Source organism: Gekko japonicus, unplaced genomic scaffold (genome assembly GCF_001447785.1).
Source record: "Gekko japonicus isolate JY-2015 unplaced genomic scaffold, Gekko_japonicus_V1.1 scaffold391, whole genome shotgun sequence".
Classification (NCBI taxonomy): domain Eukaryota; kingdom Metazoa; phylum Chordata; class Lepidosauria; order Squamata; family Gekkonidae; genus Gekko; species Gekko japonicus.
The window spans coordinates 919,257-938,243 of record NW_015174286.1 but is presented as its reverse complement, the minus strand read 5'-3'; the positions used below and the strand labels follow the sequence as shown (position 1 = coordinate 938,243).

Below are 18,987 nucleotides of genomic sequence, written 5' to 3'. Positions count from 1 at the left end.
AAGAGTTACTAGAAGTCCCCACCCAGCCTTGTTGAGCTTGTTATCGCTTGTGGAATTTTGAAAATAATTAGTGGGCACCACCGCAAAATAGCTGCCATGAGGGTGTGACTACACAAAATAGCTGTCATTGGTACCATGAGACCAATGAGACTGAGAACAATCACACAATTTTGTGAGTTCAAAGCCAAGTGTCACTGTATGATGAAGGCAGCTATTTCGAATACTGTGTGCAATTCTGGTCACCACACCTTAAAAAGGATATTATAGCTTTGGAAAAAGTGCAGAAAAGGGCAACTCGAATGATAAAAGGGTCGGAACACTTTCCCTATGAGGAAAGGTTAAGGCGCTTAGGGCTCTTTAGCTTGGAGAAACGACGACTGAGGGGTGACATGATTGAGGTTTATAAGATTATGCATGGGAAAGAGCAGGTAGAGAAAGAGGTACTTTTCTCCCTTTCTCACAATACAAGAACTCGTGGGCACTCCATGAAATTGCTGAGCGGTCAGGTTAGAACAGATAAAAGGAAGTACTTCTTCACCCAAAGAGTGATTAACACTTGGAATTCACTGCCACAGGAAGTTGTGGTGGCTACAAGCATGGACAGCTTCAAAAGGGAATTAGATAAGCATATGGAGCAGAGGTCCATCAGTGGCTATTTGCAAGTGATGCTCTGTCATCTTGGTGCTTGGGGGGGGTGAACAGTGGGAGGGCTTCTAATGTCCTGGCCCCACTGGTGGACCTCCTGATGGCACTGGTATTTCTGGCCACTGTGTGATACAGAGTGTTGGACTGGATGGGCCTTTGGCCTGATCCAACATTGGCATCTCTTATGTTCTTATGTTGTGGGTGCCCCCTGAAGACACAAAGGTGATGCCACCTGGGCTCTTATGAAGCACCTCCTTTTCCAACTAATTGGAGAAACCCTGGAACTGGCTCTTTGCTTTGGGGAAGAAGGAAGTGGGCCCCAGGGTGTGGATGCCACAGCACCAAGTTAAAGAATACTGGGTCAAACACACCCAATTCTTGTGCCACTTTGCCCTCAAATTGTACCTTCTTGCCCATCTCCTGGATCTCCTGGCATAATGTGTACTTTGGTCCTCTGACCACATCCAGATATGGATGTATATTGTTGAGGGGGTTTTTTTCTCATGTATAAAAAATTCCTGGAAATGTGTATTCAGGTCCTTGATTAACTTACTAAATAGTTGAGCAACCCATTCTCTCTTAGGTTGTTTTGATCGGAATTAATTGCTGTTCCGTCTCACATTTAAATTTGGTGATCAGACAGGCCAATCCGCCTCCCGCCCCAAAGCAGGCTCACTTGCACAATGTTCGTGTTGCCGCATTTTCCTGCACCTGGAAAATCAAGTATTTTCCGGGTACTTGCGCTTTAAATCTGCGATTTTGCCTATCTGGACAGCCATCTCTCCCGCAATGATTGTGATTAGGTTGTCTCACTGTCTTTCGCCACAATGAGTTGTGTTTTTTTTACTTCCTCCTTTGAGCGCATGTGCAATCTGGCACTGAAGCGCACAACTTTTTCCTCTCCTCTCTCTCTCTCTCCTGCCCCCCCGCATCGGTTCCTGTGTTTCTTGGATTTCCAGCGAGCCGGCTTCCATCTCTGTCCCCCCTCCCCAATCCTGTGTACTTTCACCAACCCCTGCTTTCCACCCCCTTTGGTGCCAGGAAGGGGGCAGAGAAGCCGACTCTTTCGTGGGGGTGGGGAGGAGAGTCCCTCTCCCGCTCTCTCTGGGGCTGGTGATTAATCTGCTGCTGGCTGGGCTGCATAGGACCGCGTGTAAATAATGCCGGCAGCCCAAGTTCCTCCACTGGACCCCTGCGAGCAAGGGAGGGCAGCCCGGGAAGCCATGTGTCATCCCAGCAGGCAGGGAGATGAGAAGCCATGCCGGAGGACTTGGCAGCAAGGTGAGGAGCCTTGCCTGGAGGTCCCGATCTGACTCTCCCCTCCCCCACAAAGACCCAGCCGGGAACACAGCACCAGAAGCAGCGGGGGGGGGAAGCAGAGGTGGGGGTTCCTTGAGGCTTGCTTTCAGTTGGGAGCCTAGGGTGTGAGTGCCCTGCTCTCCACTACCGCCGCTTGAGCAGCGCAGCTATCTGGACGGTGCACTGCGCGATGCAAGCGGTTGGGGAGGGATATGTGAACATCCCAATGTGGAAAAAAATATTCCCGATCAAATCTATTGCAAGAATAAACCGGGAGAAGCTTGCCATGTGACCACAGCCTTAGCTGCTGATCCTGACTCTATGTAATGGAAATAATTATAAAAACTCATTAGCGCTTGCAAAAACACATAAAGTACATTTGCAGTTTTAAAAGTTTGCTGAGAAATTGATTGTACTGGTTTAACAGGAAGCATACTAATCAACTTACCACTGAGAAAGTTATAAATGATTGCATTTGCTGCACTATTTGCATATACAAACCAGTGGGAAAATGTAAACCAGGCATACACTGTTTCTTTGTCATCAGCATTGTTAAACATCCCAAAGACCCTTACAAGAAAATAAAACAGAGAATAAAATAAAGTGAAAGTTTTATTTTGAGAATTTCTAACAATTTATATGCATGTCACAAGTGCACCATGTAGAAACTTCAATGTTTCTTATCAAGGCAGGAAAAGATCTTTTATATGCATCCCCTGGGATTTGATCAAGCTAGGGCTCTGTACACCTTAGCATGCACAGAAGAACTGATGGCAATGAAACAGGAGGGATGATGGCTAGAGCAAGGCTGGTGGAAATGTCAAAGGAAGGCTGACTGGACATGGCATAGAGCCCATATTAGAGCCTCTTCCATGGCTGTGATGGTGGCAAAAGGGCACTATTTCTCCATCACCGTGGAGTCTGCGTGGAGTCGTTAAGCAGAACTATTCCATGTGGTCCAGGGGCATTTATATCATAACTCCAGGGAACTGGACTCTGACTACATGATGGCCCACTGTGATCAATTTGCTTATTACTTTGCAAACACAATCTCTTACATCTACTCTGAGTGAGATGTTGGTGTGGATGCATGTTCAGATGATATACTTTTGGCACCTGCTTGTCTATTTTATATGGATACCTGTGAGGCAAAGCACCTCTGGCTGCCCCCTCAAAGGTTAATATGAATGGTAACGGGCGTGTTCCATCCTGCTGGTGTTACTAATTGATCTCTCAGCTTTCATAGCCCTTATCATCTTTGCAAACCTTGAACCATCATAAACTTTTATGGGGCAAACAACCTGGTTCAGTTCATGAGGTTTGTGAGGTGGTAGATTAGGCCAGAGCTGGAACAGTGGTAATTAGCTTCTCTTGAAGACCTGGGGCCCACAGGGTGGGAGGAGGAGGTCAGGAGTGATGAGGTAATTTTCTAGAGGGTTCCAGCAAGACTGTGTGATGATTGGCTGTCATCATCACTTGACGCTGCTTGGCCAAAAAACTACAACTGAGGTAAGAACCTGGAAAAGAAGGCTAACTTGGATTCTGATGAACTGAAGACCTGGACTATGATATGCTTCTATTAAAATAGATAGCAACGTAGAGAAGGCATCAGTTGTGGCCTTTGACTCTTGGACTTAAGGTTTGTGCCATCTAATGCAAGTCTTGAAATGTCCTAGATAGTTAAGCTAGTTTTTGGTCGAATCTGCATTTGCATTTTTAAATCAGTTTCGTGCTGCTGTGACACCGTCTTTCTCTATGCTTGTTTGAACGTTGTTTGGAGAAGATTCTTTTAAAGCAATGCAGAGGTGCAGTGACAGTGGAGCCACCACGAAAGGGCAATAAACATATGCGGACATGCAAAAGTATGCTAGCACTGTTGAGGTGTGAAAACGACACCAAATGTAGACAGCTTTTTAAAAGACGGTGTCAGAAGGCTGGGACACTGGTGGGAAAGACAAATGCAGATTCGACCTTCATGTTTTGCTGCTGTATGACATTAGAGCATTGTGTTGTCAGTAGAATAAATCTTTCTTTTGACAGAAATAAATAAAACTCCATAAAATGTTGATAAAATAAAGAAAATATTGGTTACTTGTGTACAACGGGGTTCAGCTTTGGACTCCTTTCTGCTTGAGGCACCAGAGGATGTGGAAAGGATCCTTGAAATGGTGATGCCTTCTGCCTTTGTCCTTGACAAAGTGATGGTGATGCCTACCGACTTGATAAAAGCTGCCAGAAGGAGGCTGGCTCAGTTGGTAAGGAGAGAAGTAATGTTTCCTTGAGGGTGGGAGCTGTGCCACCTGTGCGCAAGGAGGCAGTGATTAGACCCAGGCTGAAAAGACTCTCCCTGATCCCTGCCATGTTGGAAAAATTCTGGCCAATCTCCAATCTTCCATTCTTGGACAAGGTGCTAGAGTAGATGGCCACTTCTCAGCTCCAGGGGAGTATCGGCTGGATTTTTCCGCAGCCTTCAAGGCTATTGACCATGGCATCCTGCTCTCAGCATTGTGACTGAGGGGCACAGTGTTATGGTGTTTCTAGTCCTATCTGGGAGGTTGGTGTTCAGAGGCTGCAGCTAGTGCAGAATGCTGCAGCTAGACTGCTGGTCGGGGTCAGTTACTGGGTTCATATTACTTCATTGTTACAGCAATTACACTGGCTTCAATCTGCTCCCAAGTCCAATTCAAGGTGTTGGTTTTCACCTTTAAAGCCCCACATAGCTTGGGAAAATGATACCTGAAGAACTGTCCTCTCCCATACATTCCTGGCTGGGAGCAAAGATGCCAGGGAGAGGCCCTCTTGACTGTCCCATCAATCAAAGTAGCTTGTCTGGTGGGAATGCAAGAGAAGGCCTTTTCAGCAGCAGCTCCATAATTATGGAACAACCTTCCCAGGGAGGTGCACCTGGCCCCCAAGCTCTTGATCTCTATTGGGCCGCTGAAGACAGTTTTGTTTATTTATTCATCAAAACGTTTATATCCCATGTTTCCTCTTGGTTCAAGGCAGCTCACAATAATAGTGAAAACATACTCAGCTAAAACCAAAGGTAAAACAGCGTTCCAAATCCCACCCCCCTTCCCCCTTAAAGGATGCCTGCTAGTCAAACCCCCTTAAAAGCTCTGGCAAACAGACAGGCCTTGCAGCACCTCCTGAAGATCTCCAAGGAGGGCACCCCCTCTCACCTCTTCAGGGAGTCCTGGACTGGAAACCATGATGGAAAAGGCCCATGCCTGGTCAGTGCCTGGTCAGTGCCAGTTAGGCCACCCTTAGTGGTGGGATAGCCAACAGATAGGGTTGCCAAGTTCTTTTTTTGCTGCAGCGGGGGACTCCCGGCTCACGGCTGGAGCATGTGCTGCACGCACGTCACCCGGAAGTGACGTGACCACGCCAGGCACTCTGGGGGCGGGGCTACAACCATCCAAGGGAAAACCATAGGGTTTTCCCTTGGATGACCGTGGCCCTGCCCCCAGCGTGCCCGGTGTGGTCGCGTCACTTCCAGGTGATGTGCACGTCGGGGTGGGGTTCCCCCTAGGGCCCGATCTGCTGCCGCCGGGGAACGAACCTCTGGGGCCATAGCTGGTGCATGAGGACATATTCAGGATGACATTTGATTAGTTCAGTTCTTCTGGTTAGTGGCAGTTTAAAATTATTTATTTTTAAACTAGTGGTTTATATGTATTTTATTGTGTTTTGTTTACTTTGTAAAGAATAACAAAACACAATCAATAATGAAACACAATCAATAACAAAATCAATAACAAAACACAATAAAACACATAAAATACACACAAAAATCCTGCAGCCTGCAAAAATTACTGGGGGATTCAAGCCCGTGTTCAGTTTCATATATTTATGTACTATGCCATTTCCAGGAACGTGTATTGTAACACCACACCACCAAAAAGCAGACTTGCAGCTTTGTGGTGCTAATTTTACTGGAAATGACAAAAAGACAATGTTGTTTTATGTGGTGTTAGTTCACTGGACCTTGCAGACTGATATGTTCTACTACTAGTAGGATCTGAGAGACAGCCTTTTCCCAGCCTTGCTACTTGAGATCCTTTAAAAAGCAGAAATAATGAGCAATAACCAAGGTAAAAAAAAAACATTGTCAATATAATCTCTGGCTAAAACCCAGAAGTGATGTCACTGACACTCTAGAATTTCACAAATCCATAGAGATCAAAGAAATCTTAGAGTGTCAGTGAACTCACTTCTGGGTTTTAAACATTGTTGTGACATGAACACTATGTTTTCCCCGTGCCTTACCCCCAAAATCTCCTGGGGCTTCCAGCTGTGCACCTGGCAACCCAATGATGAGCAGTCCTATAGACTGTGCTAAACAGCTGCAATCTTATGTATGTTACCTGTTCATTTATTCCTTTGGCATTCAGGAGCCCTTGTACAAGACATCCTCCGTGGGTCCCCTTAAACTGGTAGGCCATGCAGGGCAGGGGTTCTCTCACTCTGCCTTTTTGGATGGTCTTGGGGCCCAGAAAAATGCCCAGCTTTTACATCCTCTAGAAACAGCCCTGATCAAGGGGAATTCCAGGTGAGTAGTTGGATACCTCTGTTTCCCAGAAGTTAAGTATTTATCAGCTATTTAATGCTGTTGCTACAACCACATGCCTTTTCTTCTGTTGCCACTACTACCATTTTACTGCTACATCACCATATCTAGATGCTTATTCAACTAATTTACATTTGCAAATGGAATCTCACTTTCTTGGTTATTTCACCTGAAGGTGTCAGATTCAATACCATCCCTAATAATGCAGCCAGTTACCTTAAACTAGAAAAATCCCACAATCTAGCTACTGCTATATGTGAATGAAGTTTACCTTTTCAGTACATTGAGAATGCTAATTGGCAGATAACAAAGAGCAAAAACCAGAAGAACGACCATTAGCATATGTGCTGTTTTCTGCCTGGCTCAAATCTGTTTGATTTCAGCTGCCACTCCACTAATCCTCAGCTTTGCTGATGGCCTTAGCCCAGGGGTCTGTGCTGTAGACTGCAGAGGCTTCCATTTTCTCTGAACTGCGGCTGAGGTCCCTGGAATCTAACAGAGCATAGTAATTGGAAACTTAATTATTGCTGTCTGCCCCAAGGGAAGACTCATTATACTGATTGGCCAGCTGAAGCTACAAAGCAGATACATTATTATTAAAAACCTCATTGATTTCAATGCAAATGAACCATCTACTGCTACAATCATTGTCATTTTGTTCATGCATCTTCAGTTCGGAACCTGAAGTCACATTTGTTAGAATTAAGTGAGGCCTGGAGAGGTAATAGGGTTGCCAACCTCCAGGTGGTAGCTAGAGATCTCTTGCTATTACAATTGATCTCCAGACTACAGAGACCAGTTCAGCCAGAGAAAATGGCCGCTTGGGAAGGTGGTCTCTATGGCATGACACCCTGCTGAGGTTCTCCTCCCCAAAACCTGCCCTCCTTAGACTCCGTCCCCAAAATCTCCAGGTATTTTCCAACCCAGAGCTGGCAACCCTGGGAAGAAAATCCATAAATATGTTGGTATGATGAACCATTTTGATGCTATGAAACAGCTTTCTGTGACACTGTATTCAATGATTCTGTGAACTTCGGCAGATCATGAGAGGGAGGGCAGGAAGGGTTGCCTCAGTGCTTAGTTCTTGTGGCCCTTTCTTACATGCCCAGGGAAATGCTGATCGCCACTTTGGGGTCAGGAAGCAATTTTTCTCCAGGTCAGTTTGCCCATGGATCCTGGAGGGTTTTTGTCATCTTCTGGGCATGGGACAGCGGTCACTGAGGGTGTGGAGGGGGAGGTATTTGTGAATTTCCTGCATTGTGCAGGGGGTTGGACTAGATGAACCTGGAGGTCCCTTGGAACTCTATGATTCTATGATTTCAAGCATGGAAACCCTAGATCCTTGGTTGGCTTGCCACATTAGACTGATGCCGCAGTTTATAAGCTGCACTGGTGCATCATATCTAAGATATTCACTTGAAGAAACTTATAAGAGGCAATATTTAAGGACACACTACCTCCCAGGAAATGCAGCTTTAAACCAGTCAGAGTCACATGTTGGTTTCTAAAGGTTATCTTCCTGAGACTTGGAAACTATCATATGTCATATACATTGGAAATTAAGTTCCACAAATGTAAGAGTTAACTAATGAACAGAAAGTTCTCTTAATGAGTTTGAATACCATGGGGGTGGAGCAAGAAAATGAATTCTTGTGGCTCTAAAACCAATGGCAGAAGACCGACCCCTGTCAATGCCATTGACATTTCAAAAGAGCCAAATCAATAGGTAACTGATGCCAAGCAGGCTTGCAGAATTAAGTCTCCATAATATCTTGTTCACTTTGGCAGCTACACTTGAAACATGTGCTATCTTCCATGTGGAAGTAGTAATACCTCCTGTTAACCAACTTGTTTCTACCGAAATAGTATATAAGCAAATCACACAATATATATGTTGTATAAAGTACAATGCAAATGGTTCCGAAATGTTTCCAACACTTTTATCTCTTGTTTCTAGGTGATTGTTCAGTTTACTTTTATTACCCCTTGACTCAAAACACTAATGAAATATTGAAGGAAATAACCCACTCTTATCAGGTATCATTACATTTCTGCATCAAATATGCTAGGTAAGAGCATGTGGATTGAAGTGCACTTATTATAATGATCTTGGCTACATTAATTCATGGACTTTGATGGTTCTGTATAGAATGGTATTAATTTTGTATGAAATATTTCATCTCTGTTGTACATCATTAACCTACACTACATTCTGAATCTGAAATAGTTCTTTTGGGGAATAAGAGGCTTCATGAAATGGACAGCAAGACCAGATGTTTTGTATGCCTTGAGTTATGCAATAGCTTACCTGTCGACACCATAATTTGTGAAATATCTGCAAATAGGCCAACACCATAAGACACAGTGGGGGCATGTACGTTATTAGGAAAAAACATGTGTGGTACAGCTTTGGATAGACTTCAGCTGCAAAGAAAATCAAAAGCACATCAGTTATATCTGTACTATATTTACTGAATGTAAGCAGATCCTCCCCCTAACTATGATACACACATACAAAACTTATTACTATGATACACATACACACACACAACTATATGCCAATCAATCAATCAATCAATCAATCAATAGACCTTTAATGGCATATACAACATTAAAATCACAACTGTATGCTAAGTGAATGTAAGATGATCCCCACTTTTTATAGCATACCTGGGGGGGGGGCTAGTTGTGTATTTGAGTCAATACAGTATATAGCATCCCCCTGTGCTCAGTTGTCATTGTTAGTGGTTATTTATTGTTGCCACAAAAATAAATGCTATGAACATAGCACAGCATAACTGGTTGGCTGCCCCCACATTTTTAACCCGTATCACCCAGAATTACAATCATCAGGCAACAATGACCCACTAACTTTGAAGTAGCTGGAAGGCACTGCCATTCTGCTCAAGCAGTGTTGTGCATCCACAGTCAATTGTGTTGTGCACAATATGCTTTGGGTCATGGTACAATATGACCTAAGTAAAATATATATCTGCTTGATATGTATCTGCTTGGCACAGGGAGATAACAATTCGTTCTCAGTCATGAGAACTAGTCTACTGATCATCTAAGATATCTCCCCAGAAGGATCAAATTATCTCCTCTCACTGTCCTGTGTCAGACAGTGAGGCCAGAGGGCAAAGCTAAGGTACTGGAGAATTGTCAGAATCTGGAGGACCAGAGAATCTTGGGAGAATTCTGCCAGTTGGGAGAACTGGGAAATATGAGGCCCAGGGCAGAAACTGAGGAGTAAGTAGAGGAATCAAAATAGGTGGGAAATAACCAGAAGCTGGCTATCAGAACCCCATCTCTTAAAGCGCTTCACACATTCTCCTTCAAGCTCTTGGGCAAGAGTCTGTGGAGCAATATTAGCAGCTTCTTTTTCCCTGCTGATGGTTGTGGGTGGGTTCCAATTCAGTGTCTACTGCAACTGTAAACTCTTACAAGTTAATCTGTATAATTCTCATAAAACAGATCAGAAGGAGTAATCTTTCTCTTAGCACACAGTGTACATAATACATAAGGAGATTATGTTAACTCTCTTGGGCTCCAAAGTACAAAACCTCAACAACACTGCCACAAGAAAGAACATGACTGTAAGTGAACATTTTACTTCAGGGGAAACTACAATTATTTGAAATATTTGAGCTCCCGGTAGGCCAGTGGAAGAACTAAGAAATCTCATCCTGCCTGAGCAGTGACCTTTAGGAGTGCAAGTATAATTGCAGCATATATTTCCACAACCTTCAGAGGTTTACAGCTTCTAATTTCACAATTTAAGAAGGGTTTTTTTTTTAAGAGACAAAAATATAGATGGTGCCAAGCTGTGCACAGGTTGTTGAGAGATCATGGTGGAAGGAGAAGGTACATTTTCCTTTGAAGTGGCCTCAGAGTGGGTAAGCATAGGATCTGAGACTTCAGAGAAAACCCAGCACACATACTTTGCATAACAGTAGTTTAGGAATCCTTGCCCTTTAAGCAAAAACAAGAGACTTCTCCCATGTAGCAGTAATTACAAGTTGCTGACAAGATGGGAACAGTGAAGGAGCTGGAGGCGTCTTTCATCAAAACTGTCCAGCTCTTAGATGTGGGATGCTGAGAAGAAACATCAGGTGGGTCTTCAATACCCAGATTAACAGTGCAACCATGAACTGAGTGACAGTTTTAGAAGGGTGTCAATGAGCAGTGTACATTCTTTTATCCTTACAGGGCTAATTCAGAAAGTCAGAAGCCTCCAAGGGTTCTGTGGATATATGATGTTGGTAGTGGACTCATGGTTGAGTGAAAGATCATTTGGTGGCATCAGTGTATGCAGTGGCTGTGGTGTCCATGGTTGTAGGGTCCTTGGAGGTGGGAGATGCTGTGATAGAAAATCATGGCCACTGCCTGTGCACCCCCACAAGGACACATCAGTTTATGCAATGGGCATGTTCGTACAATACCGATAAAATTGCAGTCCTGCTGTTGGCCCCATGTGGCTTCACAGGCAATTATTTTGGTGTCGCAATGCATCCAAACTGGGACAAACAGTGCGATCCTAAGCAGAGTTATACCCTTCTATGCCCATTGACTTCGACAAACTTAGAAGGGTGTAACTCTGTTTAGGATTGTACTGTGAGAGTCATTACCATCATAAACCTGTATGACTGTCATGACTTCCTCTCAAGGAACCTGAAAAGCATTGCACTGGAAAAAGTCTAAAGACTTCGCTTTCCTTATAAAATAACTTCCTCGAATCCATTTATGGGAGCCCTGACATATCAAGAAATTTTCATCTTTTTTTTTTTAAAAAAGCTCTAAGCAAATTTTTTAAAGCAAATTGGATCGAACACTCATCCATGGAGAAAAGGTGAGCTTGAATTCTCAATCAAGAGCTGGCTGGCACATGTGAAAAGAGTCTTCCAACACTTTTACCACTCTGGGAAGGGTGAAACATAAACCATGGTGTCAGGTTTCTAATAGGACAGTTACAGTGTAATCCTATGCAGAATTACTCCAGTCCATCTTTGTCTTTGGCATCCTCTGTTGGAAAATATAAGAAAATCTTTCTAAAGCAATTCATGGGTTATTATAATAGAGATAAATATTCCTGCCTGTGTCCCATCCCAAAGGTGGTAGGTAATAGGGCTAGGAATAATGACCCCTCTCTGACATTGGTGTTGTGTAATGCCAGGTCCATAAATAATAAGACCATGGTCCTTTGCAACTTCCTGCAGGACCAGAACATGGACTTGGAGTGCATGACCAAGACTTGGGTACGAGACGGGGAGACCATAGCTCATTCCCAGGTGGCTCTACCCAGGTTTTCAGCCCTTCGCCAATCCCGGACTAAGGGGTGGAGGGGAGGAGTGGCTCTGTTCATCCAGGAGGCTTACACCTTCAGGGCGCTCCCGCCACCAAAGCTCACAGGCATCGTGCACTGGCTTTGTGTGGGAAGCCGGGGAGAGTTTGGCTGTTTGGTTGGTGTACTGTCCACCTACTGCACCGACAAACAGCCTGTCATCCCTGTTGGAGGCTGTATTAGGCTGGGCACTGGAGTGACTTCAGTGTCCATGCTGATGACGCAGCTTCCACACAGGCGATGGGCCTAGTGATGTCCATGGTGGCACTTGGACTCTCCCAACTTGTAACGGCTCCTACCCATCAAGCGAAGCACTCGCTTGATCTGATCTTCGTGGCGGGGGTCACAGTGGACCGAATTAGTGCTATGGCAGTACCATGGTCAGACCACTATGCCCTGAAGGCCCGTGTGAACATTCCACCCCAACCCTGTGTGGGCGGCGAGTGCATTTTAGCTTGCCCACGGAGCCAAATGGACTCAGTGCGGCTCCAGATGGCCCTGCAGGATCTGATGCCCCCTGGTGGCTTGTTGGATGAACTTGTCAAGGACTGGCACAGCCGACTCTCAGCACCCATCGATGAGATCACTCCCCGGCGTCCTCTACACTCTCACTCTAGGCTTGCTCCATGGTATACGCAGGAGCTGCGGCTGATGAAGTGAGAGCTCAGACAGCTAGAGAAGCAGTGGTGGCATGCTCATGACGAAACTACAAGAGCATCCTATAGGATGTTTATGAGATCCTATGAGATGGCAGTCAAAGCTGTTAAACCTGAATATTATGCGGCTACAATTATGTCTGCAAGCTCTCACCCAGCCCAATTATTTTGAACAATTTGGAGTATTGCTACTCTGCCACAGGGCAGACTAAATGTTAAGAAACTGGAGATTGGCTATGAGGCCTTTGCGAGCCATTTTGCAGATAAAGTCTTGTTGCTCCAACATGACCTACCTGCCACAGTTGAAACAGTAAGGGAACTTGGGGCTCCATGCATGTCTTCTTGTCAAGTTCTGGGTTATTTCAGTCCACTCAGCCTAGAGGAGGCTGACAAATTACTCCTAGCTGTGCGCCCGACCACTTGCAGCCTTGAACCCTGCCCGTCATGGCTAATTAAGGGTGGCTGTGATGAGTTACGAGGTTCCCTAAGGGAAATTATTAACAAGTCCCTCTTGGAGGGGTGGTTTCCTGAGGCACTCAAGGAGGCAGTGGTCCACCCTGTCTTAAAAAAAACCATCTCTGGATCCAGCTGAGTTGGCCAACTACTGGCTGGTTTCCAATTTATCCTATTTGGGCAAACTAATTGAGAGGGCAGTGGCGGCCCAGCTACAGGGTTTTTTGGATGATGCCTCCATATTAGACCTCTGCCATGGGACACAGACAGCACTGGATGCCCTCATGGATGACCTTCAGGGGCATCTGGATTGAGGCAGTTCGGCAGTGCTGGTGTTGTTGGACCTGTCAGCAGTGTTTGACATGGTTCACCACCAACTACTGACCCACCGCCTCACTGACACTGGGATCCAGGGGTCTGCCTTGCAGTGGCTCTCCTCATTCCTAGATGCTAGGGGAACAGCTGTCCCAAAGGCACCCGCTTGTCTTCAGAGTGCCCCAAGGGGCGGTGCTTTCCTCGATGTTATTTAACATCTACATGTGTCCCCCTGCCCAGATTCCCCGAAGTCATGGGCTGGGGTGTCACCAATATGCAGATGTCACCCAGCTCTATCCGTTGTTGGGTGGCCAGTCAGATTCCAGTCCAGAAGATCTGGACCTGGCATTGCAAGCCATGGTCGGGTGGCTTAGACTGAGCCGACTGAAATTGAATCTGAGTCAGGGTGGGCCGAGGGTAGGAATCCCACTCCTGAACTTCCACAGGGCACCATTGGTGCCAGCATTGAGGGTTAGGAGTTTGGGAGTGCTCTTGGATGCTTCCCTTACGATGGAGGCCCAAGTAGCAGCCACTGCGAAGTCAGCCTTTTACCATTTTTGGCTGATTAAGCAGTTGGTTCCCTTCCTCAAATGCAATGACCTGGCATCAGTGATCCATGCAACGGTCACCTCAAGATTGGATTACTGTGATGCCCTCTACATGGGGCTGTCCTTGTCCCAAATTTGGAAGCTGCAGCTGGTGCAGAATGCAACAGCCAGGCTGTTGTTGGGTCTTCCTATGTGGGAACACATCCAGCCTGCGCTGAAAGCACTGCACTGGCTACCTATAGCGTACCGAATTTGGTTCAAGGTGCTGGTACTTACCTTTAAAGCCCTTTATGGACAGGGAACTACATACCTATATGTTCCCCAGCGAGCACTTTGATCTGGTTCCCAAAATGGCCTGGTTCTTCCAGGCCCCAGAGAAGCCAGGCTTGCAGCAACGAGGGCCAGGGCCTTCTCAGTGGTGGCCCCACACTGGTGGAATGAGCTCCCAGAAGACATCAGGGCCCTGCAGGACCTTTTACAGTTCCACAGGGCCTGTAAAATGGAGCTCTTCCACCAGGCCGCTGACAAGACCCAGACCATGCACTTAACATACTCTTGCCATTTTACAATGCCACTGCTAGCACTTTATGTACTGTTTTTAGACTTAACTTATTGTAATTTTATTTAAGAAATTGTTTTATTTACTGTAATCTGTTGTGAGCTACCCTGAGCCTGCTGCAGCGGGGAGGATGGGATAAAAGTTAAATATCTGAGCCTGTGGGTCTTACCACTCCAGTGCTGGCAGCACTACCACTTTATTCTGCAACTGTTGTCTCCTGCAACTGCAAAAGTCACATGATATCACAACCTGAAATCTTCAATATTATATTTTGATTGAACTCTACGGTCTTCTGGAAGATCCCAGGCCAGAAAAGCATTTGGCCAGAAAATCACCTCCACATAAATACTCTTGACAGCACGGGTAAATTTGCTTGTTTTTTTTTAATGGATACATCAATAATGTGGCAACACCCTCAGGAATGCTGGGGCCATTTTCAACGGCACCACGTGGAAACTTCCTCCATGTGGTAAGATGTTCAACTGATGTGGTTCATCAGATCTGAACACTTGCTTTCACCTTTGGTCGATAGTTCCAGGACCACTTGCAAAAGCTCAAATGAAATCAATATGCAGTGAGCTTTTCCCCCCTTCAAATTTAAACTTTTAAGAATGCTTATTCAACATATATGAAAATACATAACAGTTATAGAATAACAGAATATGACAACGAGAAAAGAAGCAAAAAAAGTAAATAAAATCAATTGTCCGATTTCTATCCTTTTAAAGACAATATTTATATATCAATTTCCCAAGTGAGCCCCCTACCTGTTGATATCTAAATCCACAGATTGGGAAGGAATGGAAGAAGAACCTAAGAAAACTATTCCAATGGCCTTTCCAGTTTGTATGCTATATTATTATTGTTATTGTTTGTAGCCCCCACCTTTCTCGCTGGGACCCCAGGCTGGTTACAAGTATGATTTTTTTTAAAAAAAGTTCTTCTCAATCAGTAGATGAATTGACAGCACAGGGAATTCAATGTAACAGATTTCTGCAAAGTCATGGTTTTAATTAATGCCACTCAAGTTTACCGTATACAAATCTCACATCTTTATAGGAATCTTTGCATAATGACAGGGGCAACTAAATCCCAAACTTATGGTGACTGCCACTCACCTGCCCAATGCTCCTCACAAACAGTGAACAAGGGGCGGTTTTGTTGGCTAATCCCGGCAATGTACTGCTGCACTCCATGACAATTGCCTGGGGAATCATTATAATGCAGGACACAATCCAGATAATGACAATGCTCTTCCTGGCTCGCTTGGCTATGCTTTTAAACATCAAAGGGTGACAAGTTGCATACCATCGATCCAGTGCAATGCAGCTGAGTGTCAGCACAGAAACAGAAACTGACATGGTCCAGGAAGAAAAGCAAAACATTAGCCAAGCTTCTCCAGTCCATAGCTTCTAGGAATCATTGTGAAACGATTGATCAAGTCAAAAATGGTAACCAAAAGAGATCTTTCTCTTAGGTCTTTAATGATTCTTTCAGATCAATGAAGCAGTGTACTCGCTCTCTGTTGCATCTTTTGATAAGAGCCATAAAACCGACTTTTAACTTTAACTTTAACTAACTATTTAGACTCTAAATTGATAAGAAATTGATAAGAAGTAGTTTTTGGAATCCTGCTCTTCCCCCTTTTAAGCAGCTGGTTTATCTGGCTGTTTTAGCTGATATCTTTGGCGGCCTCCTGTGTGTTTTCTCCTGGCAACAAAACAAGATAATTTGTGACAGCTGTGAGATTCTTTCAGATCAAATTACACTTCTCATTCCATGGGCCCAGTCCAGCAGATGTTAGTGGCAACTAAGACTCATGGAAAGCAATGGAATTGGACACAGGTAGTACTGTTCTCCCAAACAGTAGATAAGTGGTCTGGATTGTACCCCTTAGACTGCACAACTTTGAATGTTTCTCCATTCAGAAGTATTTCCTGTACATTGAAAACTATGTTAGGTTAGAACCCCAACATGATAGCTTTCTGTGGGTATGCAGTTTTCATTCACATGAGCTTCTAACTGCAACTGGAAGAGACCTATCCCTCAAAGAGATTTTGGTCCTCATGTGCTGTTATTGAGAACTCAGCTTTATTTGATTTAACTTTGTTGGCTTCTATCCAGTGTTCCCTCTAAGCTGAGTTAGTGTGAGCTAGCTCACAGTTTTTTAGCCTCCGGCTCACACATTTTTGTCTTAGCTCAGGAAGGATGGCTCCAGGGCAAACTAATTTATGTAGTAGCCAAATCACTAGCTCACAATTTCAATGCCAGTAGCTCAGAAAGTAGAATTTTTGCTCACAAGATTCCAGAGCTTAGAGGGAACATTGCTTCTATCCCATTCTTTTCAGGCTATTTTTTTGTGCAAACTCCCACGTGTATCATTAAGGGAACCTGCATCACAAAATACCCTGGCATGTTTAGCAGAGGCTATGTTTTGTCCTGTTACTTGTATCAGGCAAAAGTAGCGAAGAGCTAAGATACTCTTGTGCTGATAGTTTATCATTGTTTTGATTTTATGGAAAATTGTACTAATGGTTGCACATTGTAACATGTATTTAAGGGCATTTCCAGCAGCTGATGGGTGAAAGTTTTTCTAGCCCCTCCCCCGTGACAGACTCCCACATCTGACACAAGTGGTCTGCAGCAGGAGGAGGAAGCAGGAAAGTCCTGTTCTATGAGTTCCACCCCGTTCACAGTTGTTGGGCTATAGCTCTCTCTATCCTGGTATCTATTTGACTTCTCAGTATGTTTCATTTCCTTTCAGTTATTGCAGATGGACTGAATTTTATTGTTCTTCTGGTTATTGTTTTAAGGTACTTTCATAATGCAGTTTGTACTTAATGTATGTTTGACAATGGAAGCTTTGGCACAGTGGAACAAACGATCCTTTTAAAAATTGCACGATTCCAATTTGAAATAGGAAGTCTTATGTAATGCACTAAGTTCAGAATGCACTAAGTTCAGAATGAAATAAACGTCTACATTACAGTGCCTAACAGGTACAGATTCTGTTGCACTGAACATAAGGGACACCTCAAACCTGGAAAAAACGATACCTGCAAATAAAGGATCACCTTACAGAGGCTGTTCCCAAGGAACCATGTCTCGGTGCTGTCCACCACTAAAGTTGCTGGAACAGGTTGACTATGAACCACTAAAGTTGCAGGGACAGGTTGACTGTCCACCACTAAAGTTGCAGGGACAGGTTGACTATGAAATAATTGGTCACTGCCCACTTGTGATGATTCTTCCACACTGCGGCACAAACTGAATTTTGCAAAGAAGAATCAATACAGAAGAAAATAAAAACCCACATGGAATTCAGAACTGCAACCTGCTACAGCTTCTTACATTTTCAATCTGAGAAGTTCTAGATATGGAGATGTGAAATAAAAGACCTGTAAAGTCACTGTTCTTTAATGTATGCACTTTTAAGTTGTGATTTGTTTTCACCATAATAACAAATAACACTGACAAAAATTTGAGAAGTGTTTTTATAGGCAAACCTCACCCTATTAATTTTATGTTTTTATAATATTTGATAATGTCTAACTACCTAGCTAAAATATATGGCAACAGGTTAAACACAACTGCAGCTCCTTCCAGCCCTTGGATCAAAGTGACTGCAATTCATCTGTTTGGCCACAGTGTGTCAGCAGAAGTTGGGAAACAGTAAGAACTCAGCAGCCTGCTTGTTTGTATCCCAAATACAACTCTGATAACCTTTTTGCTTCTAGCCAAGTTTTTCCAACAGGGAAAGAGATTTCCCAAGGGAAAGACTGCTTTTCTTTGCAAAATAAAGATATATGCATTGGGCCAGTATAAAGTCCAAAACCAGCTGCAGGCTAATGTCAACTGTTAGGTGGCATTTCCTTTTTTCACCTAACAAATTCACCTTATCTGTCAAAATGGCCACTATTTCCCCACTGCCTTTCATAATTGTAAAGAGATGAGGACAGAGGCAGTGGCCAGGGACCAGCTACAAGGCACAAGTGTCTGTGTGACTGGTGGAAGTGGTGCCCCAAATTTGTTGGTGATTCTTTGACAGGCCCTGGTTAAGACTCTGAGGTTCCCGGGGGTTGAATGTTCACCTGAAGTCCCTCTTCTTTTTCACAACACTCTGTGTCCCTGGCATTTTTAAAATTCAGTTGGAACTCAGTTCATTTTGTCCCGAGCCAATTTATAGCAACCCTGGACTTCCAAATACTAACCAGGGCTGAGCCTGTTTAGCTTTATGCTTTTTGATGAAATCAGGCTAGTCTGGGCTATAGAGGACCTATACGTGCAATCTTTTAAAGAGGCTGTGGTATTTGACATCACAATTTAAAGCAGCTATATTAGGCTGGATCTTATGACATCCTCCCACCAATTCATCCTCCAACAAATAAAGATTTTTCTCTCTGTCAGAAAAAAAGCCATTCTCTGTTGGTGGAAGTCTTTGTCCCTTGAAAAGAGACTTATCAGAAGTCGGAGGGTACAGTTTAGTGGAAGGGAGTCAGGTGATCCAGCCAGGGCTATTTTTGGGCAGGAACGAACTGGAACGGCTTTCCTGCTGGCTTCTGAGTTAGCCATGCCCAGCTCCCAGCAGCCCTCAGTTGGGC

The 18,987-nt window shown here is 44.3% G+C and overlaps 1 protein-coding gene across 1 annotated transcript in view; it reads right to left on the bottom strand.

Annotated features, from left to right (window-relative positions):
- Positions 1-18,987, bottom strand: part of HCRTR2 (hypocretin (orexin) receptor 2) — a 32,309-nt gene that overhangs the window by 7,742 nt on the left and 5,580 nt on the right. The window contains 7 exon segments of the mRNA XM_015423978.1: positions 2,393-2,514; positions 6,786-7,006; positions 8,823-8,938; positions 15,505-15,535; positions 15,538-15,748; positions 17,441-17,551; positions 17,584-17,653. Coding sequence (XP_015279464.1) covers positions 2,393-2,514; positions 6,786-7,006; positions 8,823-8,938; positions 15,505-15,535; positions 15,538-15,748; positions 17,441-17,551; positions 17,584-17,653 — 882 coding nt within the window.